At 42.0% G+C, this 21,875-nt stretch overlaps 1 protein-coding gene across 2 annotated transcripts in view; it reads right to left on the bottom strand.

The window, feature by feature from the left end:
• Positions 1 to 21,875, bottom strand: part of KDM1A (lysine demethylase 1A) — a 165,019-nt gene that overhangs the window by 125,020 nt on the left and 18,124 nt on the right. The window contains exons 2-4 of one of the 2 annotated variants that reach the window (XM_024199597.3): positions 21,600 to 21,765; positions 13,550 to 13,609; positions 9,442 to 9,575 (exon numbers count right to left, since the gene is read on the bottom strand). In XM_024199597.3, coding sequence (XP_024055365.1) covers positions 9,442 to 9,575; positions 13,550 to 13,609; positions 21,600 to 21,765 — 360 coding nt within the window. The remainder of the gene's footprint in view (positions 1 to 9,441; positions 9,576 to 13,549; positions 13,610 to 21,599; positions 21,766 to 21,875) is intronic. The other variant, XM_024199598.3, reaches the window with a different exon arrangement.

Raw genomic sequence — 21,875 nt, 5'->3', positions numbered from 1 at the left:
CTATGCTGAAATCATGCTTGGTAAAAGCAGAAGATATGGAACTAGAAATTAATGAATGAAAGTTGGTGTGTGGGGTATTAGGCTTAATTAGTGGACAAAATAATGAGGGGATGGACTATTCCACTCATCACTCTCTTTGAGGGTCCTTAAAGAAAGACTTTGGGGGAAGAATATGGAAGAAAAGACTATGGCTACTGAAGCGAGCTTCATCAGCCTAGCTGCCGCCCCCCCACCCCCACCACACACACACACAGTCTATTGGGACACTGGATATTCTTCATCCCAATCCTGAGGGATGTCCTAGCCAGACTAGGCCATAGAGAGGAATCCAGATGACATTACCACCCCTACCCACCTCCAGATGAAGCCCAAAAACCACTTGAGATAAAACAGGATCAAACTAACAGCAGTAGTAGCCTCATCTCAACTCACTCTTCAGTTAAAGGGAAAGGGAACAAGAAATGTGAAAATTAAATCCTTACCTGATAATTTACATTTTAAATGCTTTAACTAGCTTTCCTCAAGAACATAATGGGTCACACCAATGGTCCATCTAGCCCAGTATCCTGTCTCTTACAGTGGCCAGTGCCAGATGCTCAGAGAAAATGAACAGGAAAGGGCAATAATCCAGTGATCCATCCTCTGTCGTCCAGTTGCAGCTTCTGGCAGTTGAGGTTTAGGGACACCCAGAGCATGGGGTTGCATCCCTAATCATCTTGGTTAATAGTCATTGATGGACCTATCCTCCATGAACTTCATGAATTTTTTTTTTTTTAACCCAGTTACACACTTTTGGCCTTCAGAGCATCCCCTGGCAACAAGTTGCACAGGTTGACACGGTGTTGTGAGAAGCTGATTTAGTTGGGGTTGGTTCTGCTTTGAGCAGGGGGTTGGACTAGATGACCTCCTGAGGTCTCTTTCAACCCTAATCTTCTATGATTCTAAGCACTTCCTTGTTGTATCTTTTCTGATTCTTTACTAAAAGCTTAAAAGGATTGTTCATGGTGTTTGTGCCATGGTACTAAGCAGACTGAGGTCTCTGTATAACAAATCCCGAAGCTAGTTTAACACTATTTATATTGGACAGTGACTAAGTTATGTTAACACCTTCAGCCCATTTATTCCATCTAAATTAATACAACAGTAGGCAGCAGGAGAGATCACATGATTTTTCCATGATATTTTAATCAGTTATCTTTTTCTCTTCAGCTTTTCTAAGTGGACTGCATTCAGTATTCTCACAAAATGTATTTCCTAGCATTCAAGAACTCTCTCTTGGAATCAGATAGTGTAGAACTATCATTTTCAATATTCTGAGTGGACTGAGCTATGGGTTCAAGCAATGAAAATGAGTTTTGCAGCCAAAGGACAGTCATCAAGAAGATCAGTGTGGATTACTTGGGGGCAACACACAGCTACCCTTCCTCAACATAGGCTGGCTGAGGAGCCTGCTTTTATATCTGAAGATCTGAGACATTTAATAGAAGTTGCCCACTGAATACAACGAGGGATTATTCAGTGTGGATGAAACTGAGTGCTGTAATAAATGATGATGAAAATTACTATTTGTTTTTGAAAAACTAGACAATGCTTTTTACTTTTGACAAGTGATGAGAAAATTGCCAGATCTTCAACATCACTGATGAAGAGATGCATTGTATGGGCAGCACACCCATAACACAGAAGTTGTTAGATACCAAGCAGCTTTCATATTAGCTGCATTGTTAATACCCCAAATCTTCCATGGACCCAATTCATGAATTATATTTTTAAACTGATCAGTACTATATAGGACTGTGGTGACATTCCAGTGCACAACTGAGTGAATAAAATACTGGTTGTGGAGTTGTCAATCTCATAGCGAATGAACTCCATACATCCAGACACTCTAGACATGAGAGGAGTTTGCAAAATAAGAACACCAACTCACTTTTTCACATCAACCACTTCAGCACCCAGAAGTCTTTCTGCAAGCAGTTTCCTACTTGGTACTTTGTAAATTGGATACAACTTATAAAAAAAAAAATTCTAGCATATAATGATTTTCAACCATATGAAATACCTCTAGCAAATAGATGGTCAATTTGTTTTTCTAGTCATGGGACAAGCTATTCAAAAACCTCTTAAAACCAAGTTAATGATCACTGGAAGACTTTCAGGAGCAGGAATTTTCAATGCTGAAGCAGATAAAGTAGCAACATTTTATTAGAAGATGAAGAAATTGAATTAGCTTCACTTTCATAGTCACTCATCACTCTTCATCAAAAAGACTCCATACTTCGTGATTATGCTGTAGAAGACGAATAAAAAGGAGAATGCACAGATAAAAAATTTTGATGCAGACCTCTTTTCCCTTTTTTGCTGTTTGACTCCAATAATATTTGACAATAGCTAGACACACATTTTAATTCTTGTGGTATATCTCCATTCTGTCTACATGTGTCACATACTTAGATGAGAACTTGCACTAAACTTTAACAGTTTTATCATGGTCATGTCACCTTTTGGGGTGTAATCCAGACCAGTGAGAGGTTGTGTTATTGCCAGCTCTGTAACCCTGGGTGCCTTAAAATGCTCTGCTGCTGTAGCTCCCTTGTCTGGATGCTCGCAGCCACCATACAAGCAGGCACTGACTGTCTGTATGATAAGCAGCCCTCATTCAATAACACTGATTCCAGCATCCTGCTCGTTACACCACAGACATGCTCTGGTCTCCACCAGCCTTGGTTACTACTAGCCAAGTGACCCGAACACACTCCAATCCCAAATTTCCCCAAAACGGTCTACCCTGAAGTGTCCAGCCCTCTCCTGGATCACTTGTTTTGTCCTTTAAACAGAACACACAGCACTGGTTTGGTTTAGATTAAAAATAAAGTTTATTAATCAGGATGTAAGTGACGCCAAATAAAAAAAAAACAAGGTAGAGATGGTTACAGGCAAATAAAAGTGAAAACATTCATCTAAAAGTCAAACTTAATCTAGCAAGGTACAGTCCTTGTTTAAGATAATTTAATTCATCCAAATGGCTGAATGTCTCCCAGTCAGGCCCTTCCACAGAAGTATGAGCGCTGGTTTCCCTTGTCTTCTTAAGTGAAAGATAACATAGGTTCACTGCTCCTCTCTTTATAGTCCAGTAAAACTCCGACAGGCATTTCAGAGTTCATGGACACTGCTTCAAGAAGCAGGAAGGCTTTCTGGGAGTAAAATCTCCATCCAGCAGTGATAGTTGAGTAGTTTACTCCATCAAGCTAACAAGAAGAAGAGGTTACACCTTTGATGTAAATGTACCTTCACTGTCTCTGCCTGATGACCAAATTGGTTAAAGAATTGTGTTTGCTTGTCTATGATCCAGACATGTCAACTCCCCAACCACTTTTGTGAGTTTTGATGGTTCTGTTTACTGCATAGGTAAACTGCAATTTCACTGTCACTGGTCACCCTGCTTCCTTTGTATTCAAGGCCTATGTAGACCGGTTTCTACCTTGTTCAAAGAGAGACTCTGAAACATATCAGAGGTCATCCATAACTCCACATGCAGCATCATCACACATATGCCACAAGGATACTGACCAGTGTGTTATTAGTTTTCAAATGATACTTCTCAAGGAACAGTTTGTACAACTCTCATTGCAGTAGCGTGTAGGGTATGAATACAGGAGTGCTTAGAGTCACACATAGTAAAAAATTCCATACAAATTATTTTGGCTTTCCTCAACTCTGCATAAGTTACATCACTTATTAATGTCTCACAATTTCAGGAATGCTCTCTAGATTATTAAGTATCACTTCCATTCCGGTCAATTTTTAACTCCTGCTGTTTCAGAAGATTCTAGACAATTAAGATGTTTTCAGGCATGATGCCCTCTCTCAGCACCATTACACTAAAAAGTTAGGTCAAAGGAAGTTGCCTTAAGTCAACCTGTTAATGTATGTGTCCACACTACCGGGTCCTTTACGCCAACCTGAATCACCTCTGTCGACTTCTATAATCCACCTCTGCAAGAGGCGTAGCACTTAGTTCGATTTTCGTGGGTCAACTGCGAGGTAGTGCAAACGCAGCGTTGTGTAATTTGACTTAATTGGTCTCCAGGTAGTGTCCCACAATGCTCATCTGTGACCGCTCTGGAGATCATTCTCAACTCTGCTGCACTGCAGCCAGATACACAGGAAACAGCCTCTCCCCTGCTAAAGGCCCAGGAACTTTTGATTTCTCATTTCCTGTTTGATTAGTATTGGGAGCATGCCAGCACAGCTGATCATTGAGACTACACGCCCCAAACGCACTCCAGCCTGGTCTGCCCAGGTGGTGGATCTCATCGCTGTGTGGGGAGAAGAGTCTGTGCAGGCAGAGCTCCGATTCAGCCGAAGAAACACTGATATCTATGCAAAGATCGCTCGTGGAATGGGGGGAGAAGGGCTACATGAGGGACACACAGCAGCGCCATATAAAAATTAAAACTTTGCCAAATGTACCAGAAGGCAAGGGAGGCGAACAGCCATTCTAGTGCTGAACCCCACACATGCCAGTTCTACAACGAGCTGCATGCAATTCTCGGGGATGACCTACCAATACTCCTGCAAGCAACGTGGACCCCTCACAGGTGTGAGAGTCTAGAGACAACAGAGAGGACAATATGGTGGATGAGGAAGAGAATGGGAGTCAGGCAAGTGGTGGGTCCATTCTCCCTGACAGCCAGAAATATTTTTAAACTTTGGAGCCCTGTGGGTTGCAGGACATCACGGTGGCCGACCGTGATGCTGGGGAAGGCACCTCCTCTGGTGAGTATACAGCAAGGTGCTGTGGTTCTCTGCTTACAAGAGGCCGCTCCAGCTACGCGGAGAGTGGCCCCGGAAAAGACTGTTTATGTGGACTGGGATAGCCCGGGAATCCTCCATGGATATCTCTAGGAAACTTTCACGGAGGTACTCTGCAATCCTTTGCAGAATGTTTCTGGGCAGGGCAGTCTTATTTCTTCCACCATGATAGAACACTTTCCCATGCAACTCCTGAATTAATTCTGCTGGCATCATTGCAGTACACAGCATAGCAGCATAAGGACCGTGTCTATACCCAGACACTTGCAGTGTCTTTCCTTTCCGCTTCTGCTACCCTCAGGAGACGGATATCATATAGGGTCGCCTAGGGGAAACGGGGGAAGTTCTCATTAAAAGTGCTCTTACAAGGAAAAAAGACGGCATGTAGACCCAACCCCCCTCCCCCGCAACCCCCCATATTCCGGATCGCCAAATCATGCGGCCACTAATGTGCCTTTACTGTGCTCGGCATGGGTTGGGGGTGGGGGGGAAAGCTACTCACCATGGCTGGAGCAGCAAAACAGCACAGTGAACAGTTACAGATTCTGATTACGTTATGGCTTGCACCTAGTGTAATAAGGGTTTGTTTTGTTTTGTTGTGTTTTTTAATGAAAACGGCCTTGCTATGGAAACATTTTATTCATGTACAATAGCTCTTTTATTTTTTCCCATGACTGACAGCTGGAAACATGTGTGTCATCAACACCTGAAAGCAGACTTTCGGTGATTAGGAGGAGTAGAAAGAGAATGTGGAAGAACATGTTCACCAAGATAATGAACACCTCCGGTACAGCTGACAAAGAGCTGAGTTTGGTCTAGAAGATCTCAGCCAATCAAGATGCTCACCTTTCAGTTAGTTTACCTTTTTCCCCAACAGATGGCATTAGCATGTAGTAAGGTGAGCAATCACGAACTTTTAAGTAAGCTTGGTAACATATGGCATCATATTATTAGCAACAAGTCATTTTCTGAGCACAAATAAGGTTTAGAGTTGCTGGAACACAGCTCAGGTTCTAAAATATATTTTTGAGAACAAGGAGGTAGATGTACTGTATATCAGACAAATGCCTAATCTTCCACAGGGGCAAGGTCATGCTCCTGCTGCCTTTTCCAGAGCACCAACAAACTGAAACAGACAATCTTTGTCAATGTCACATGGTTCCAGCTGAACAAACTATGTGCACAGGAGAAAATTCAGGAGCCTCTGCCTCTAGAGGTGGGTGGGAAGTGGGGTAAAGGAGAGTGTTCTGAAAAGCAGTCAAGGAGAAAGAGGTAGGTAGAAGAATCCATTTTACTTTGCTCTCATTCATACAAGAGAAACAATAGCAAAAGGTACCAGTCACCAACAGTATTCAAATAAAGGCAGTGGGAAAGTAGCATAGGAGGCCTAAAATTTCATGCTCAGTTTAAATGTAAAAAAGAGAGGAAACCAATCAGATGAGACACAGCACAGAGATGCCACTGTGGGCAAGCGACAGTACATTACTGATTCAATCTTGTTCTCCCTTGGTAAGCATCAGCTACAAACATTACTTATCACAAACTAAAAAGGCTGGCAGACAAATGGGGTCTGAGTGGGGAGAGAAGCCACAAGAAATCGAGCAAAATAGGATAAACTCCAAGTTGATGAAGGCAGAGAAGAAAAACTCAAAGGAGGGGAGAAAAAAGAAGGTTGCTTAATTTAAAGGAGTATAGTGGTATCAAAGAACTCAGATATACTGTATATACTCGTTCATAAGCCGAATTTTTTTAGCAAAAAAGAGAAGCACCAGAGAAGGGAGTCGGCTTATGAACGGGTATAGAGAGGGAGAGGTGGGACACAGCCCCTCCCCCCAACAGAGGGAGCAAGGAGAGGCAGCACAGCCAGCAGAGACAGAAGGGAAGAGGCAGGGCCAGAGTGCCTCTGCTTCTGGCCACGCTGCTCTCCCCCCAGCCTCCGAAGCAGCTGCAGCTCCGGGTCTGGCCCACCGGAGCAGTTCCAGCCAGGCCAGAGACATCCTCTGCTGGCCCTCCCCAGATAAGGTGGAAAGGGATGGGATGGGGAGAGGGTGGGGGTCCCGGAGGGGTGGTCACAGGGGTTACTCCCCTGACTCCCAGAACCCTAGAAGCAGAGTGTGTCAATACTGTTGACCCACAGCGCACTGATGTGGACATCTACACACTCAGGTATAAAGTACTTTAATACCTTACAGTGAACTTTCACTATATCCAGAGCTGGACGCGTAAGGAAATGCAAAGCAACCAGCGAAAAGATGCGAAGAGGCTTCAAAATTATCTCAGCTTACATAAAAGTCCTGGATAGAGGTCCTGCATGAATAAAAATACTAATTGGAAACTGAGTAATTTTAGGAACAGGGATAGGTGTGGCTGTGACGCCTATGGGAGCAAGCCTTTATAAGCCCCCTTCTCATGCATCACTAAATCTCTATTAGAGAAACTACCTCAATTTTGCTCATAGAAGATATGCTTCTATGATTGGATGGTTCTGTCTATACATCTTCTCAGCTCCAAAGAGCAGGAAGTAGTGGAATGATTTGAAGATATCTAAGCACCATTTGGTAGTCTAGACTTATTTCGAGGCTCCTTCAAACCAGAATGCTTCAAGGTAATGTCCAACACCCAGCAGAGTTCCTAAAGAACAAATCTCCTATGCTCAATGGAAAAGATTTCTAGGGCTCACAGTGGCTAATGGGACAGTAGCTTCTCTCAGATCATGATGGCTCAAAGTGACATCCTCAAGTAGATCACACAGTTATGGCCCTCCTGAGGTACAGAACACTCGTTAAGATTGCTTGTTAGGGTTGGGGGATCCTTTTGTAGCGGTTGGGATACAGTTTGAAGCTCTTAGGGAGAGTTTCTGACATCCTAACTCAACATACAAATTTTAAAATTTACCTCCCGCTCCAAATCTAATCCCCAATAAAAATGGTATGGTGAATCAGATATTTGCATGCTTTCGTATGTTGAAAGTGCACTCTGAACTCTACAGCACCCCAAGTCTACACATAAAATGAAAACAGACAATAGGAAACAGACAAGAAGGGAAATCTGAACAATACAACTCTATAAAGAACCCCACAGAAGTTGCTACCCACACAGAGCTTTAGGGCACTCCAGTTCCAATGAAGCCAAGAGTCAGTCTCCTAGGAGAAGTGTTAGTTAACGACACATTTTCTACTGGAGATGCTGGTCCACCTGTAATGGCCCATAGCAGGTGCTGCACAAACATTTTCACTCATCTGAAGTAGAGGATTAAGATTTACTTGCTTACTAGTTAAGCAGACGACTATTGTTGGGGAAAATCTGCTGACAATTTTTATACCCACTACTAATTTTTTAGAGAGCTTGAACTAAAAGTTATTTGAATGAATAATGAATGAGCACTCAGCAGTCCCAATCAGAACAGGTGGGGAAGGGGCGAGGGGAGAGTGGGCTATTGTGCTCAGAGCTCCACAACCATATAGTAAGAGAATGCCTCTAAACCACAAAGAGTTTATTTGCATATCAAGTCACACACTCATGCCTTGTGTACACTAGGAAATAAATCTCTTGCTTTCACTGGCTGTCAACTATCAGTCTCTCTGAACTGGTGCTGACAACAAGAGTAGATAGCACAAAGATGTTCTCAGTACTATTACAGAATGTGTAAGGTGAGCAATCACGAACTTTTAAGTAAGCCTGCTAACATATGGCATCATGATGCAATCTAAAAGGTAGACTACTGCCTACATCAGGGCATTCTTGCTGAAAAAAATCTGAAAAGATTGAACCGTAGTCAAATAGGTGGTCAGCTGAGATTATTTGACTATTTGCAGTGTTATTGTAGCTATGTTGGTACCAGGACATCAGAGACCGGAAGAAGAGGCGTAGCTTGAAAGTTTGTCTCTTTCACCAACAGAAGTTGGTCCAGATGAAGACACCACGCTCACCTACCTTGTCTCTCTATTATTTGACTGGTCAATTGACCAGGTTGCCAACCCAACACCTAAGTGACTTGGTCACATTTGAAAACCCCACCCTCAGCACTTTCAGTTGCATGAATGATGTTTTGAATTAAAACATAAATGCAACAGACAAAAGCAGTTTGATTCACTTAATGAAAGTTCTTTACTGAGGACAAGTGACATGCATAATTCGATGTTTCAAGATTTAGGCATTTGAGTTCCACGCATAAGCAATTTTTTCTTAAATTTCCTTAAGTAAAAATGTTTTCAGACCTCTTATGCAACAAAATTAGCTAAATTTCTCAACAGGCTGAGACTAAATATAGAAGTTTCTGCCCAAAAGGAAACTAGTTAGAAAAGTTATGGACAATCGAAAAAGAGACTCTTATATGAGACTTCTATTTGTAACCTTAAGAATGTGCACGGTATTCAAGCAACAGGTCCAACACCAGTGCAGATTTGCTTATACTGTCCCTCAAAAGAATGCCTCAATCCAGAACTGGATAAGAACTACCTGTATTGATTTTATGTGTGATAGGTTTCTGAAATAGAACAGCTCATCATAGAACCATCAATCACCACAAGAAGCAATCGCCAGACAGAGCCATCCAGATGTTCTTTGCAAATTATTAAAAAGATATGGAAATGTTCCCATCAAGGTTCCTAATATATAAGAACTTACTGTGCGATTCCTGATGTACAGAAACACTTTCTGAGTCTGCTGCGGGCCACTGATGATGTCTGGAAAACAAGCAGCTTCTTGAGAGGTCATACGATCATGCGGAAGTCTACTCTGGAAAGCTGCACCCTCCACACCTACACACACAAAAAATAAAAAAATAAAAAACATAAAAAAAAAGGTGTGTCTAACAAGTATTCCAAAAGCAACTGATATGTTAGTGTTTTTACTAAAAAGCTACCCCCTCCTGGTCAAGACGCCTTGAATATCCATATTTAATGATGCACCAACTGGTTTTGTCTTACACTTCCACCAGCTTCTCTTGTCTATTTTTCTGCAAGCCAAAAAATATCTCAGCCAGTGCTTTGAGTTACAGATCAAAATTGGGCACTAGCACTACTACAAAAGAACACAGGATTTAGAAAACAAGCAACAAGTAAAAGTGAGGAGATAAAAAGATATGAAAAGAAAACTAACTGTTTATCCGTAAGAAATAACTGGTTTAGATCTCTCACTCTCTCTCTCAAAGCTCCACAAACCTTCAGGAGACCCCTAAGCCAAGAGGGCTGTAAACCACAAAGAGGACAATGTATAGGTTCCTCACATCTGCTCTCCAGCTTCCAAGGGTTTGTCTAGATTAACACTGACAAACACTGGCTTCTTTTCCTAAATCTAGAGAAACCCACAGTCCATCCCTTTAGCCTAACCAGCATACCCATAATGTGTACAGCAGTGGAGTGTAGATCCATGCAAGAGACTGCTATATTTTCCTGAGTGAAATAAAGGAAAGGAATTTTATCTTTTCCTAGATAATGCAATGCTTAAAGTCTACTGCTGGACACAAACTAGGAGTCATGTCTCTATATGCAAAGATGGCGTCCAATTAAGGCACTTGAACATTTAACATTTTTGGAACAAATGGAAATCACAGCTTACAGAAAACTGCAAGAACAATAGTATTAGCTAGACCGTAATCCTTAAATTACAGCAGAACACAGAAACTAACTACACACAAGTCACAAAAAAAGTGCACAAAAACAGACATTTCTGCATAAAAGGAAAGAGCACATCTGGAGTTCACTTTAAAGGTACATCTTACAGGCACAAAAAGCAGGACAAAAAATACATTGAGAGGCAAATGTCAGTGAGGTCAATTTTAAAATACCAGGTGACCTAGGAAGGTTAGAAATATAAGCAGAAAAAAAGCTAAACTGGAAAAATACAAGCGAATATATCCAAGGGAAAAATGCCAAAACACAGATAATGAAATGAGACTGAGATGAACAATTCCAGCATCAATATTGACTAAGGGATGGTGGAAGCATCAAATAAGATAGAACTTTGCAGTGTGTTATGGAAACAAAAATATCTGTATGATTTTAGGTTGGATGGGCAGAGGCACCATGTTACAGAATGGGAAGGTGGTGGGAGGGAAATTATCCTCTTTCTGCAGGTCTGGTGAAACTGTTCTGAGCATTTTTATACCATAAAGATGAAGGCCAATTTGAAGGAACTTAAAGAAAACTATTAAGGGGCTGAAGAGAGTGATTTATGAGGAAAGATTAAAAGAGCTAACTATGAATAGCTTGACTGCATGACAACCAAGAGTGAAGACAACTGACTAATCATTGGCAGGATCTAAACACCACAGAGGCATATAACTGTGGAGCGTGGACAAAGGGGATTACTTAGTAGTATAAACTGAAAATAAACACTGGAAAAACTAGGTTGAATATCAAATCAAGTAAGATTTCCTGACAGCAATATCTATTAGGCTATTGAAAAAAAAAAGTCTCCTATTGTAGAGGGTAGAAGATCAATTCCTTGGGTAATAAGTGTTCACTAGCCCAGAGGATGGGCTACTCTATAGCTATTTTCCATCCATCTATAAATCTGAGATTCACTGTGCAAGTATGCACGTATAGTAAAAGTACCCTACATATACTGTCAAGTGAACCAACCTGAAGCTATCCATCACCCCCTGCACTACCTTTAGCAGAACTGACTACCAGAGATTAAGTGCCCATAACACCAAGTAATAGTGAGAAAAAAGGTCTTAAAACATGTCTCTTAGAGACAAACTGAACAAATGCCAAACATGCTGACTAGACTGTTTTAAGAGTTTTTACTGGAAACAAAGGGACTGACCAGAGACTTTTTCTGAAAGAACACACCACCAAGCATGTTGTCCAAACAACTAATGCAAAACTCCCAATAAAACCTTTGGAAAGAATCTAGATACATAAACCAAATCTCCTTTCTACTGAATATGGCACAGTCAGCAGAGTTTGTGTTTCACCAGTTTTGAGAGACAAAGCTCCTGCAGCTATAAAGAACCTTAAAAAGAAAATCTTCAGCTCCTACAAAAGGATTTAAAAGGATGGTCCAAGCAGGTTTTTTCCCCTAAGGCCATGTTCACATCTCATGAGACTATAGGCTTTAAATTAAAAGGTCACAGAAACAAGTTGTCTTTGATAAGCTTTCATAATTAAAGGCTGAGCAGAAATCTTTACTTTTATCTTGTTTGTGAACTAAGATGGTCACTGAGGAAACAGACCTGAAGATCAGAATGGAATAGGTGTAAAATATAATCCACAGACACCAGCAAAATATTTTAATATGGCCCACCAGCCAGAAGAGCTCACTTAAAACCAAACACCCTTCTAGTGGATTTCTTGCAATTGAGCAGGCTAAATTTAGATCACCTTCAGGTAAGTTAAACTATTCCCCTCTACTCTTACATGAACCATGCTTTATGAAAAATCTCAAAAGGAATGGAAGAGTCTCATCCTGGAGGATTCACACACATTTGTCTTTGACAGTTTTTCTGTGCATCTCTTTATGATTAAGGTGGTTCACCACCACAGATTCTCCTTTACTCCTCTCTCTTTTACAAACACACACAGATTTATTACTTCCTGACTACAGTACCAACCATTCATGAATATTTAACCCAACCTGCATTTTGGTAGTCTCCTTCCTCACAGGACACATCTCAAAAGGATTTTGTTGGCCACTGCTCCATCAAAAAAAAAAAAAAAAAAAAAAAAATCCACACCACACGCCTTACTGGGACATTTTCAGATGAAAAACTCCTTCAGTACTTAAAGCAACACATTCTGCTCTCTTGACAATTTCCAGGAATTAGTAATCATTAATTCATCCATCCAAGTGGGTAAAGCACACTCCCAGAAACAGTTTGATACTGATGTAACATATGTATAATTTGCAAAATGCAGAGTCAAAAAGTCCAGGGCAAAAAAGCACTATGTCCCCTCTGTAAGTCTGAAAATATTTAAAAAGGGATCTCTATATGTGTTGATACCAAGGTTCAAAACATAATCAGGCTCCTTCATTTAGAACGGGTGAGGGTGAACCCCTGAGATACCTTGAATTTTGTATTTGTTTCAAAGAGGTTTACTTCTTCACGGTCTAGAATGGATCTTAACTCATAACTTCTTTGATTAAAACCCCATGCCTCACTCCTCAGGTGGCACAGGCATATAGTGGCATGGTTTGAGGAAGATGAACATTTTGGTAGCATTCTGAAAGTACTTAAAAATAAAGAAAGCAATTGGTGGGGATTACAAGCTAAATGCATTCCCCTTTATATCGATACTTAGGATCAAATGTTGGCTCGAATTCATGAGCCAGTCTATTAAAAAGTGGACTAACCTACCCCATAGGCAAGTCTTCTGTGCAAATGCTGGGAAATTGCTCATGAACTCAATCCTTTCAAAAATATATGGGCTTCAAGTGTATTAGAAAAGGGCCTAGCACACTGAAGCCTGGAGCTCAGTACCATTCTAATGGGTAAAAGCTGGCTAAGCAGGAAGTACCCTTTCCCATGTTTGGTCTCCTCTGAACATGGAGAGGAGTGGAGGGATGAGAGATCGGCCTGAGGGATTTCAGTGTAGTTTTACTTTCCATTTACTTAGTCACTATAGCCTTCAACTGCAATTAGAAAAGATTCCTCCCTTTCTCAAAGAGTAAATGTCTCCTATACCTCTTGCTAAGGTCTGAACACCCACACCCATGCGCACTTGCAAGCATCAATCCCTCATTTGGCGGCTCTTGCTATTAAGTGGCAAGCATCAAACGCCACCCTCACCTGATGCTTGGCCGTCTCCATACCCTCCAGAATTGTCGTCTTGAAGTCCTCCTGCTTGCCCTGTGGAAGGAAAGAGGAGAACTCAGGGACCTTACTCCATAAGTTAAAATCATATTTGGACATAAAGGCCTGGCAGTTGGCGATTTAAGTATTAAATTTCACCAACTAACTAAACACATTTTCTGAGAATTCCATCTTCTGGAATATAGGTCCAGGGCACCAAACTTTGTAGTCTTCTAAAGTTTTATCCTTGTTATAGGAACTCTTTAAATCACTCTTGTGGGAAAGGTAGAAGCACACAGTATGTAGCATTCCTGGTGGCTAAATACTTATGATCAGCTTTATTAATAGCTGGGAGTGGAATAATAAGATTACACTTCTTACTACCAGTTTGAAGATTGGTTGGATGGATACACTGAGAGCCTAGGGGTCTAAAACTGCAAGAATTTGATAATCTTGCCCTGGATATCCCTGCACTCTCCAACTGAAATGGGATAGAGTGAACCATTCTGAAAAGCATCTATTATTTTCAAGAGAGCCTCTTCCTTCTCTTCCATAAATCTTTCCTTGAAGCACGAACCGTGCAAGGTTCAGACCAACAATATCTGCTTCAATGCCCTTGGTGCACCTACAATCCATTAGAACCCTAGAAGCAGAGTGTGTCAATACTGTTGACCCACAGCGCACTGATGTGGACATCTACACACTCAGGTATAAAGTACTTTAATACCTTACAGTGAACTTTCACTATATCCAGAGCTGGACGCGTAAGGAAATGCAAAGCAACCAGCGAAAAGATGCGAAGAGGCTTCAAAATTATCTCAGCTTACATAAAAGTCCTGGATAGAGGTCCTGCATGAATAAAAATACTAATTGGAAACTGAGTAATTTTAGGAACAGGGATAGGTGTGGCTGTGACGCCTATGGGAGCAAGCCTTTATAAGCCCCCTTCTCATGCATCACTAAATCTCTATTAGAGAAACTACCTCAATTTTGCTCATAGAAGATATGCTTCTATGATTGGATGGTTCTGTCTATACATCTTCTCAGCTCCAAAGAGCAGGAAGTAGTGGAATGATTTGAAGATATCTAAGCACCATTTGGTAGTCTAGACTTATTTCGAGGCTCCTTCAAACCAGAATGCTTCAAGGTAATGTCCCAACACCCAGCAGAGTTCCTAAAGAACAAATCTCCTATGCTCAATGGAAAAGATTTCTAGGGCTCACAGTGGCTAATGGGACAGTAGCTTCTCTCAGATCATGATGGCTCAAAGTGACATCCTCAAGTAGATCACACAGTTATGGCCCTCCTGAGGTACAGAACACTCGTTAAGATTACTTGTTAGGGTTGGGGGATCCTTTTGTAGCGGTTGGGATACAGTTTGAAGCTCTTAGGGAGAGTTTCTGACATCCTAACTCAACATACAAATTTTAAAATTTACCTCCCGCTCCAAATCTAATCCCCAATAAAAATGGTATGGTGAATCAGATATTTGCATGCTTTCGTATGTTGAAAGTGCACTCTGAACTCTACAGCACCCCAAGTCTACACATAAAATGAAAACAGACAATAGGAAACAGACAAGAAGGGAAATCTGAACAATACAACTCTATAAAGAACCCCACAGAAGTTGCTACCCACACAGAGCTTTAGGGCACTCCAGTTCCAATGAAGCCAAGAGTCAGTCTCCTAGGAGAAGTGTTAGTTAACGACACATTTTCTACTGGAGATGCTGGTCCACCTGTAATGGCCCATAGCAGGTGCTGCACAAACATTTTCACTCATCTGAAGTAGAGGATTAAGATTTACTTGCTTACTAGTTAAGCAGACGACTATTGTTGGGGAAAATCTGCTGACAATTTTTATACCCACTACTAATTTTTTAGAGAGCTTGAGCTAAAAGTTATTTGAATGAATAATGAATGAGCACTCAGCAGTCCCAATCAGAACAGGTGGGGAAGGGGCGGAGGGGGGGCTATTGTGCTCAGAGCTCCACAACCATATAGTAAGAGAATGCCTCTAAACCACAAAGAGTTTATTTGCATATCAAGTCACACACTCATGCCTTGTGTACACTAGGAAATAAATCTCTTGCTTTCACTGGCTGTCAACTATCAGTCTCTCTGAACTGGTGCTGACAACAAGAGTAGATAGCACAAAGATTTTCTTAATTATTACAGAATGTGTGATGCTTTGTATTTACACTTACAACAGTCAAATGTTTTCAATACCAGTTCAGAGAGACCTACTACTGACTTGTACTGTTAGCAACAAGTCATTTTCTGAGCACAAATAAGATTTAGAGTTACTGGAACACAGCTCACGTTTTAAAATTTATTTTTGAGAACAAGGAGGTAAATGTACTATATATCAGAGAAATGCCTAATCTTCCACAGGGGCAAGGTCATGCTCCTGCTGCCTTTTCCAGAGCACCAACAAACTGAAACAGACACAATCTTTGTCACTGTCACATGGTTCCAGCTGAACAAACTAGGTGCAGAGGAGAAAATTCAGTAGCCTCTGCCTCTAGAGGTGGGTGGGAAAGGGTGTAAAGGAGAGTGTTCTGAAAAGCAGTCAAGGAGAAAGAGGTAGGTAGAAGAATCCATTTTACTTTACTCTCATTCATACAAGAGAAACAATAGCAAAAGGTACCAGTCACCAACAGTATTCAAATAAAGGCAGTGGGAAAGTAGCATAGGAGGCCTAAAATTTCATGCTCAGTTTAAATGTAAAAAAGGGAGGAAACCAATCAGATGAGACACAGCACAGAGCTGCCACTGTGGGCAAGCGATTCGTTCATAAGCCGAATTTTTTTAGTAAAAAAGAGAAGCACCAGAGAAGGGAGTCGGCTTATGAACGGGTATAGAGAGGGAGAGGTGGGACACAGCCCCTCCCCCCAACAGAGGGAGCAAGGAGAGGCAGCACAGCCAGCAGAGACAGAAGGGAAGAGGCAGGGCCAGAGTGTCTCTGCTTCTGGCCACGCTGCTCTCCCCCCAGCCTCTGAAGTAGCTGCAGCTCTGGGGCTGGCAGGCTGCGGCCGTGCCGCCCGGTCTGGCCCGCTGGAGCAGTTCCAGCCAGGCCAGAGACATCCTCCCCTGGCCCTCCCCAGATAAGGTGGGAAGGGATGGGATGGGGAGAGGGTGGGGGTCACGGGGGGGGTCATGTGGGGGGGGTCACAGGGGTTACTCCCCTGACTCCCAGCTTCTCCCCCCAAAAAAATTTCCCCACCAGTTGCTGTCCTGGCCCGGGACACTTTGTTTACTTAGGTTTACCTCCATGCCTGCGGACGCTCAAGGTAAACAAACCATCTCAGCCCCCCAGCAGCTTATCCTGATGGCCCGGGAACCAAAGTTTGCTGACCCCTGAATTATAGGGTTGGCTTATGAACGGGTTATAAAAATTTTCCATTTTTACTTATCTATCTTGGGGGGGGGGGGGGGGGGGCAGCTTATAAATGGACCGGCTTATGATTGAGTATATACGGTAATTTAACAATTAGATTGGTAACAGAAAAACCTATAAAACCTCCCTCTACTCTTTTCAACTGTGCTGGTTCCCCTACCTTGGAGAAATGTGAAATTAAGCTTCTAATACAATATTTTAAAAGTTACTTTAATTATTAAATAGCCCTCTGAAAGCTGTTTTATAATACTGAGGGTCTTTTGTTAAAGCTTGCAATTCCAAAATGCTCTACTGGTCCAGCTATGTCAGAACATCTGAAAATTGTCCCCAAACAGCACACCCATCACATCCTAAACAAGGCCCAGAGCTTTGCTACCTTCTAAGCTGTGTTACCACAGGATGGAGGACACTGTTATAGTAAACAAATAGCTAGGTTGCAAAATAGTTTTCATTGTTAAATGAAAAGCTAATGAATGTTAAGGTTACAAATTTTACAATTTGTTAAGAAATGCAAACTGTTCTTACAGCAAGATCAACTTGTCCACTTCATACCTATTTTACTTCCTAGTCCTCTTTTCTTGGTTACACACATCGGTTAACATTTGTTTATAATACTAAGTATAATAAAACAGATCATGCAATGCAGCCAAGTTAATAGTGATGCAGAAACTAGATTCCGCATTTTCTGATTTTTGAATTTTAGCTGTGCAATGCTAATCTACCATTACTGTACTTGCTGCCTTTAATTTCCTTATAAGCTTTTTATTCCTAACATAATATTCCTAATTAAGCTTTAAATTTCATGCTTCACTGAGGCAAATGGGATGAGACGTCACCATAGTGAGTAAATCTATATTAAAAAAAGCTATCAATGAATTGTGGAATAGAGTTCCTGAGTTTGCTGCTAGTATTGTTTGGATGAAGAGTTTTCAGCAAGTCTACGCTCACAGCACAGCAGCAAATGTTTTCATTTTTTATGTTTGCTGTATCCTAACAACTAAAAAGACAGACTAACATGCTCACCAAAATGCATAATTAGGCACATTTTACAAATATAAGAGCGAAAAAGGCTAGAGATTGGCTATGGGAAGAAGCTCTTCGAGTTACAGTCTTTTTTCACAAGCTCAGCATGTGTCAATATTTTTTGCATGTTCCAAGGGCAGCTAATATAACAAAGATAGGACAAAACTGCCTGGAATATAGCACGTTTTAAAAACAAGATACAGTAACTCCTCACTTAAATTCATCCCGGTTAACGTTGTTTCCTTGCTGATCAATTAGAGAACATTCTTGTTTAAAGTTGCGCAATGCTCCCTTATAACATTGTTTGGCAGCTACCTGCTTTGTCCACTGCTTGCAGAAAGAGCAACTCGTTGGAGCTAGCTGGTGGGGGCTTGGAACCAGGGTGGACCAGCAGCTCCCCCATCAGCACCCCGCTCCCTTAAGTTCCCTGTGCAGCAGCCACCCAGCAGGCTATGAATTGCCAGGCAGCTTAGCAGTCCCTCCCCAGACCGCTGTGTGCTGCTCCTGCCCTCTGCCTTGGAGCTTCTCCCAGGAGCCTCCTACTTGCTGTGCGGGGGTGGGGAGGAAGGGGTGCTAATGTCAGGGTGTCCCCCTCCTTCCCACTCCTGTACCCCCATCTCCACAGAGCAGGGGAGACACGACAGGGCTCAGGACAGAGGGAGTTTGCTGGCAGCCGCTGTTGTCTCAACTTGCTGATCTACTTAAAAAGGCAGTGTACTTATAGTGGAGTCAGCATACTTAAAGGGGCAATTATCAGGAGGTAGCCGTGTTAGTCTGTATCTACAAAAACAACAAGGAGTCTGACACACACACCTCTACCCCGATATAACGCTGTCCTTGGGAGTCAAAAAAAATCTTATGGCGTTATAGGTGAAACCAGAGTGCGCAGCCCCGCCCCCCGAGCACTATTTTACCGCGTTATATCCAAATTCGTGTTATATCGGGTCGCGTTATATGGGGGTAGAGGTGTATATATAAAAATAAAATATCAGGGGGTAGCCGTGTTAGTCTGTATCTACAAAAACAACAAGGAGTCTGCTGGCACCTTAAAGACTAACAGATTTATTTGGGCATAAGCTTTCATGGGTAAAAACCTCACTTCTTCAGATGCATCAATAAAAAATAAAACATAGTCTTTTGTTTGGTGAAAAAAAATTTCCCTGGAACCTAACTCTCCCCGTTTACATTAATTCTTATGGGGAAATTGGATTTGCTTAACATCGTTTCGCTTAAAGTAGCATTTTTCAGGAACATAACTACAACGTTAAGCGAGTTACAGTACATCTAACACTACAACTATACTATACGCTACTGACAACAGCACTTAGCTACACAAACTATGTGCCGCAGTGAAATGCTGGCTGCTTCCATCTGAACCTACATGGGTCAGTGAAAGGCTCTGGCTACGGGGAAGCATCAGGGAAAGGCTACAGCAGCAGCTCAAAATAGCAGCGTAGACACGGAGGCATGGCTTGGGTAAGTAGAAAGCAAGTAGGGCAGGGTACCTACTTCCACTCTTACCCACACCCTTCAGGCTTTCTTTATTTGCCTAAAAGCCACGCCTCACTGGGGGGGACAGGAGGAGGACTACTCTACCTGTCGCCAAAAGAAATGTGCAGTGTAGACATTTATCTGTACATGGGTGTATGTCAAACTGCCAATTCTCAACGTTTTTCTTGCTCTTGTGATATACTACACTGGGAGTGCTGTTTTGGTTGTTCACAGAACAGTACCCAAGGGTCATGCTTAGACATACATAGTGAATTTGTGGCATCTTAAAAGCAAATGTGAAATGCATTAATTTTGTACTGAAATGATGATTACACTCATGCAATGTATTCTAACTTAGGCATTTCTCCAGCAGACTTCTTAATTGCACAGATTAAAATGACACTTTTGGCAGAGATTGGCCTTCATTCATTATAATGAAGTAAAAGACAAGATGGGTGAGGGAATATCTTTATTGGAGAAGAGCTCTGTGTGTGCTCGATAGCTTGTCTCTCTCACTAACAGAAGCTGGTCCAATAAAAGGTACTACCCTCACCCACTTTGTCTCTCTAATAACCTGGGATCAACACAGCTACAACACCACTGCATACATAAAGATCTTTATTATTTTAACTTAGAATCATAGAAGATTAGGGGTGGAAGAGACCTCAGGAGGTCATCTAGTCCAACCCCCTGCTCAAAGCACGACCAACCCCAACTAAATCACTAAACTTTTTCACTCCTACAAAAATTCGTTTCCCTCCTTGTATTATGTTTCAGGACCGGGGCACATTCCTATTGCCTGAGATTTCAGGGTTCAGGTTCTACTTAGCATCACCCAGATCACACACAATTAGAGTTTAACATTTACTGAAGCTTTGGGTGATACTCCTCATCAAACTAATGTCAAGCTGAGAAGGTCCACCTGCAACCTCAATCGCTTGCAAGCTCAGTCACGATCCTCTGTGAGAAGCCGATTAGGAGCAGCATGGGAGGAAGATCTCTATATCAACAGATAACTGACAAGGCTGCAAGTGTTGCACAGGCAATGACTGAAATGTAAAACCAAAAGCCACTACACATATAAAACCTCTCTCCTGAAGGCAGAATTTAAAAAAGGATGACTTAATTCATAAGGGAGATATAGCAATACAAGGGTAAATTTTTGGGGGGTAAACCTGGAGGCACAGAGCACGTATTGAGCAGCACTCGTACTCTTAACTACCAGTAAATGCCTTATAGATGCTTTCTTCTGAGAAACTAAGATTGACACAGGGCACAGAAAACAGACACACAATTTCATAAATATAAAGTCTAAGTGCACTTACACTCCCATTCCCTTTTCTAAATGGGACCTTTCATCTTTACCAAAAGGCAGGGAGGAAAGCAGTAAGGTTTATGCAAACAGTATTTGTCGAGAAATATAAAAATACAAGCTTACAGATTTGCAGTTTAAGGCATGAAGGGACCATTATCATCAACTAGTCCAGGGGTTCTCAAACTTCATTGCACCATGACTCCCTTCTGACAACAAAAATTATATGACTCCAGGAGGGGGGACTGAAGCCTGAGCCGGACTGACTCCTGCCACCCTGGGCGGGAGGGCCAAAGCCTGAGCCTCACTGCCTGAGGGGGGAAAGAGGGGAAAGAGAGAGAGGGGGAGTGTCTCGACCCACAGTTTGAGAATCACTGAACTAGTCTGATCTCCTGCATAGCACACACCACAGAATTCACCCAATAATTCCTGGCATCTTTTCCCATAGAAGACAAACAGAATGAATATTTGCATATGAGCAGATGTGCCAGCCTAGGAAATAGCAGCTGTTTCGACAAGCATTTGTTTATCTAGACAAGCATTCAAAGACAGAAAACCTAGTGCTAAAGATTCGTCTCAGTTTGCAGTCTCATCATGCACATTGATACAAGACTAGAAGATGGCAATCTGCTCTGATGCATTTGTCTAGCCTCTTTTCACACACAGACCAGCAAAGAAAGTCTCACAGGACAGACATCTTTTTCCTTCATACTAGATCTAAACTGAACCCAGTGGTCATGATGCTGTACCTGAACGACCACAAGTTTCTGCAACTGAAACAGTGTAAGTGCTACCCTTTAGGAGAGTTGGTTCACCACTCACCAGATGGCTCTTCTGGCTCGCTCTCATTCTCTTCTTCTGGAGGGGCCGGTGGTGGTGGTGGTGGTAGCTTTTTCTCTTTCTCAGCTTTAGCATTTCTCTCCTCCTCAGAGTAATATTCATCTTCAGAGAGGTTTGCAAGACTCTCATCCATCTCCCTGTACTCCACCTGCAAACAGCACAATCACAGAGTAATCAAGACCAAACAAGACAATGGGTTTTACTACTAAAACAAAAAGAATGAGGAGTACTTGTGGCACCTTAGAGACTAACAAATTT

Source organism: Terrapene carolina, unplaced genomic scaffold, assembly GCF_002925995.2.
Source record: "Terrapene carolina triunguis isolate 2854851 unplaced genomic scaffold, T_m_triunguis-2.0 Scaffold236, whole genome shotgun sequence".
NCBI classification, from domain to species: domain Eukaryota; kingdom Metazoa; phylum Chordata; order Testudines; family Emydidae; genus Terrapene; species Terrapene triunguis.
The sequence above is the reverse complement of the archived record's forward strand: the minus strand, read 5'-3'. Positions and strand labels throughout refer to the sequence as shown.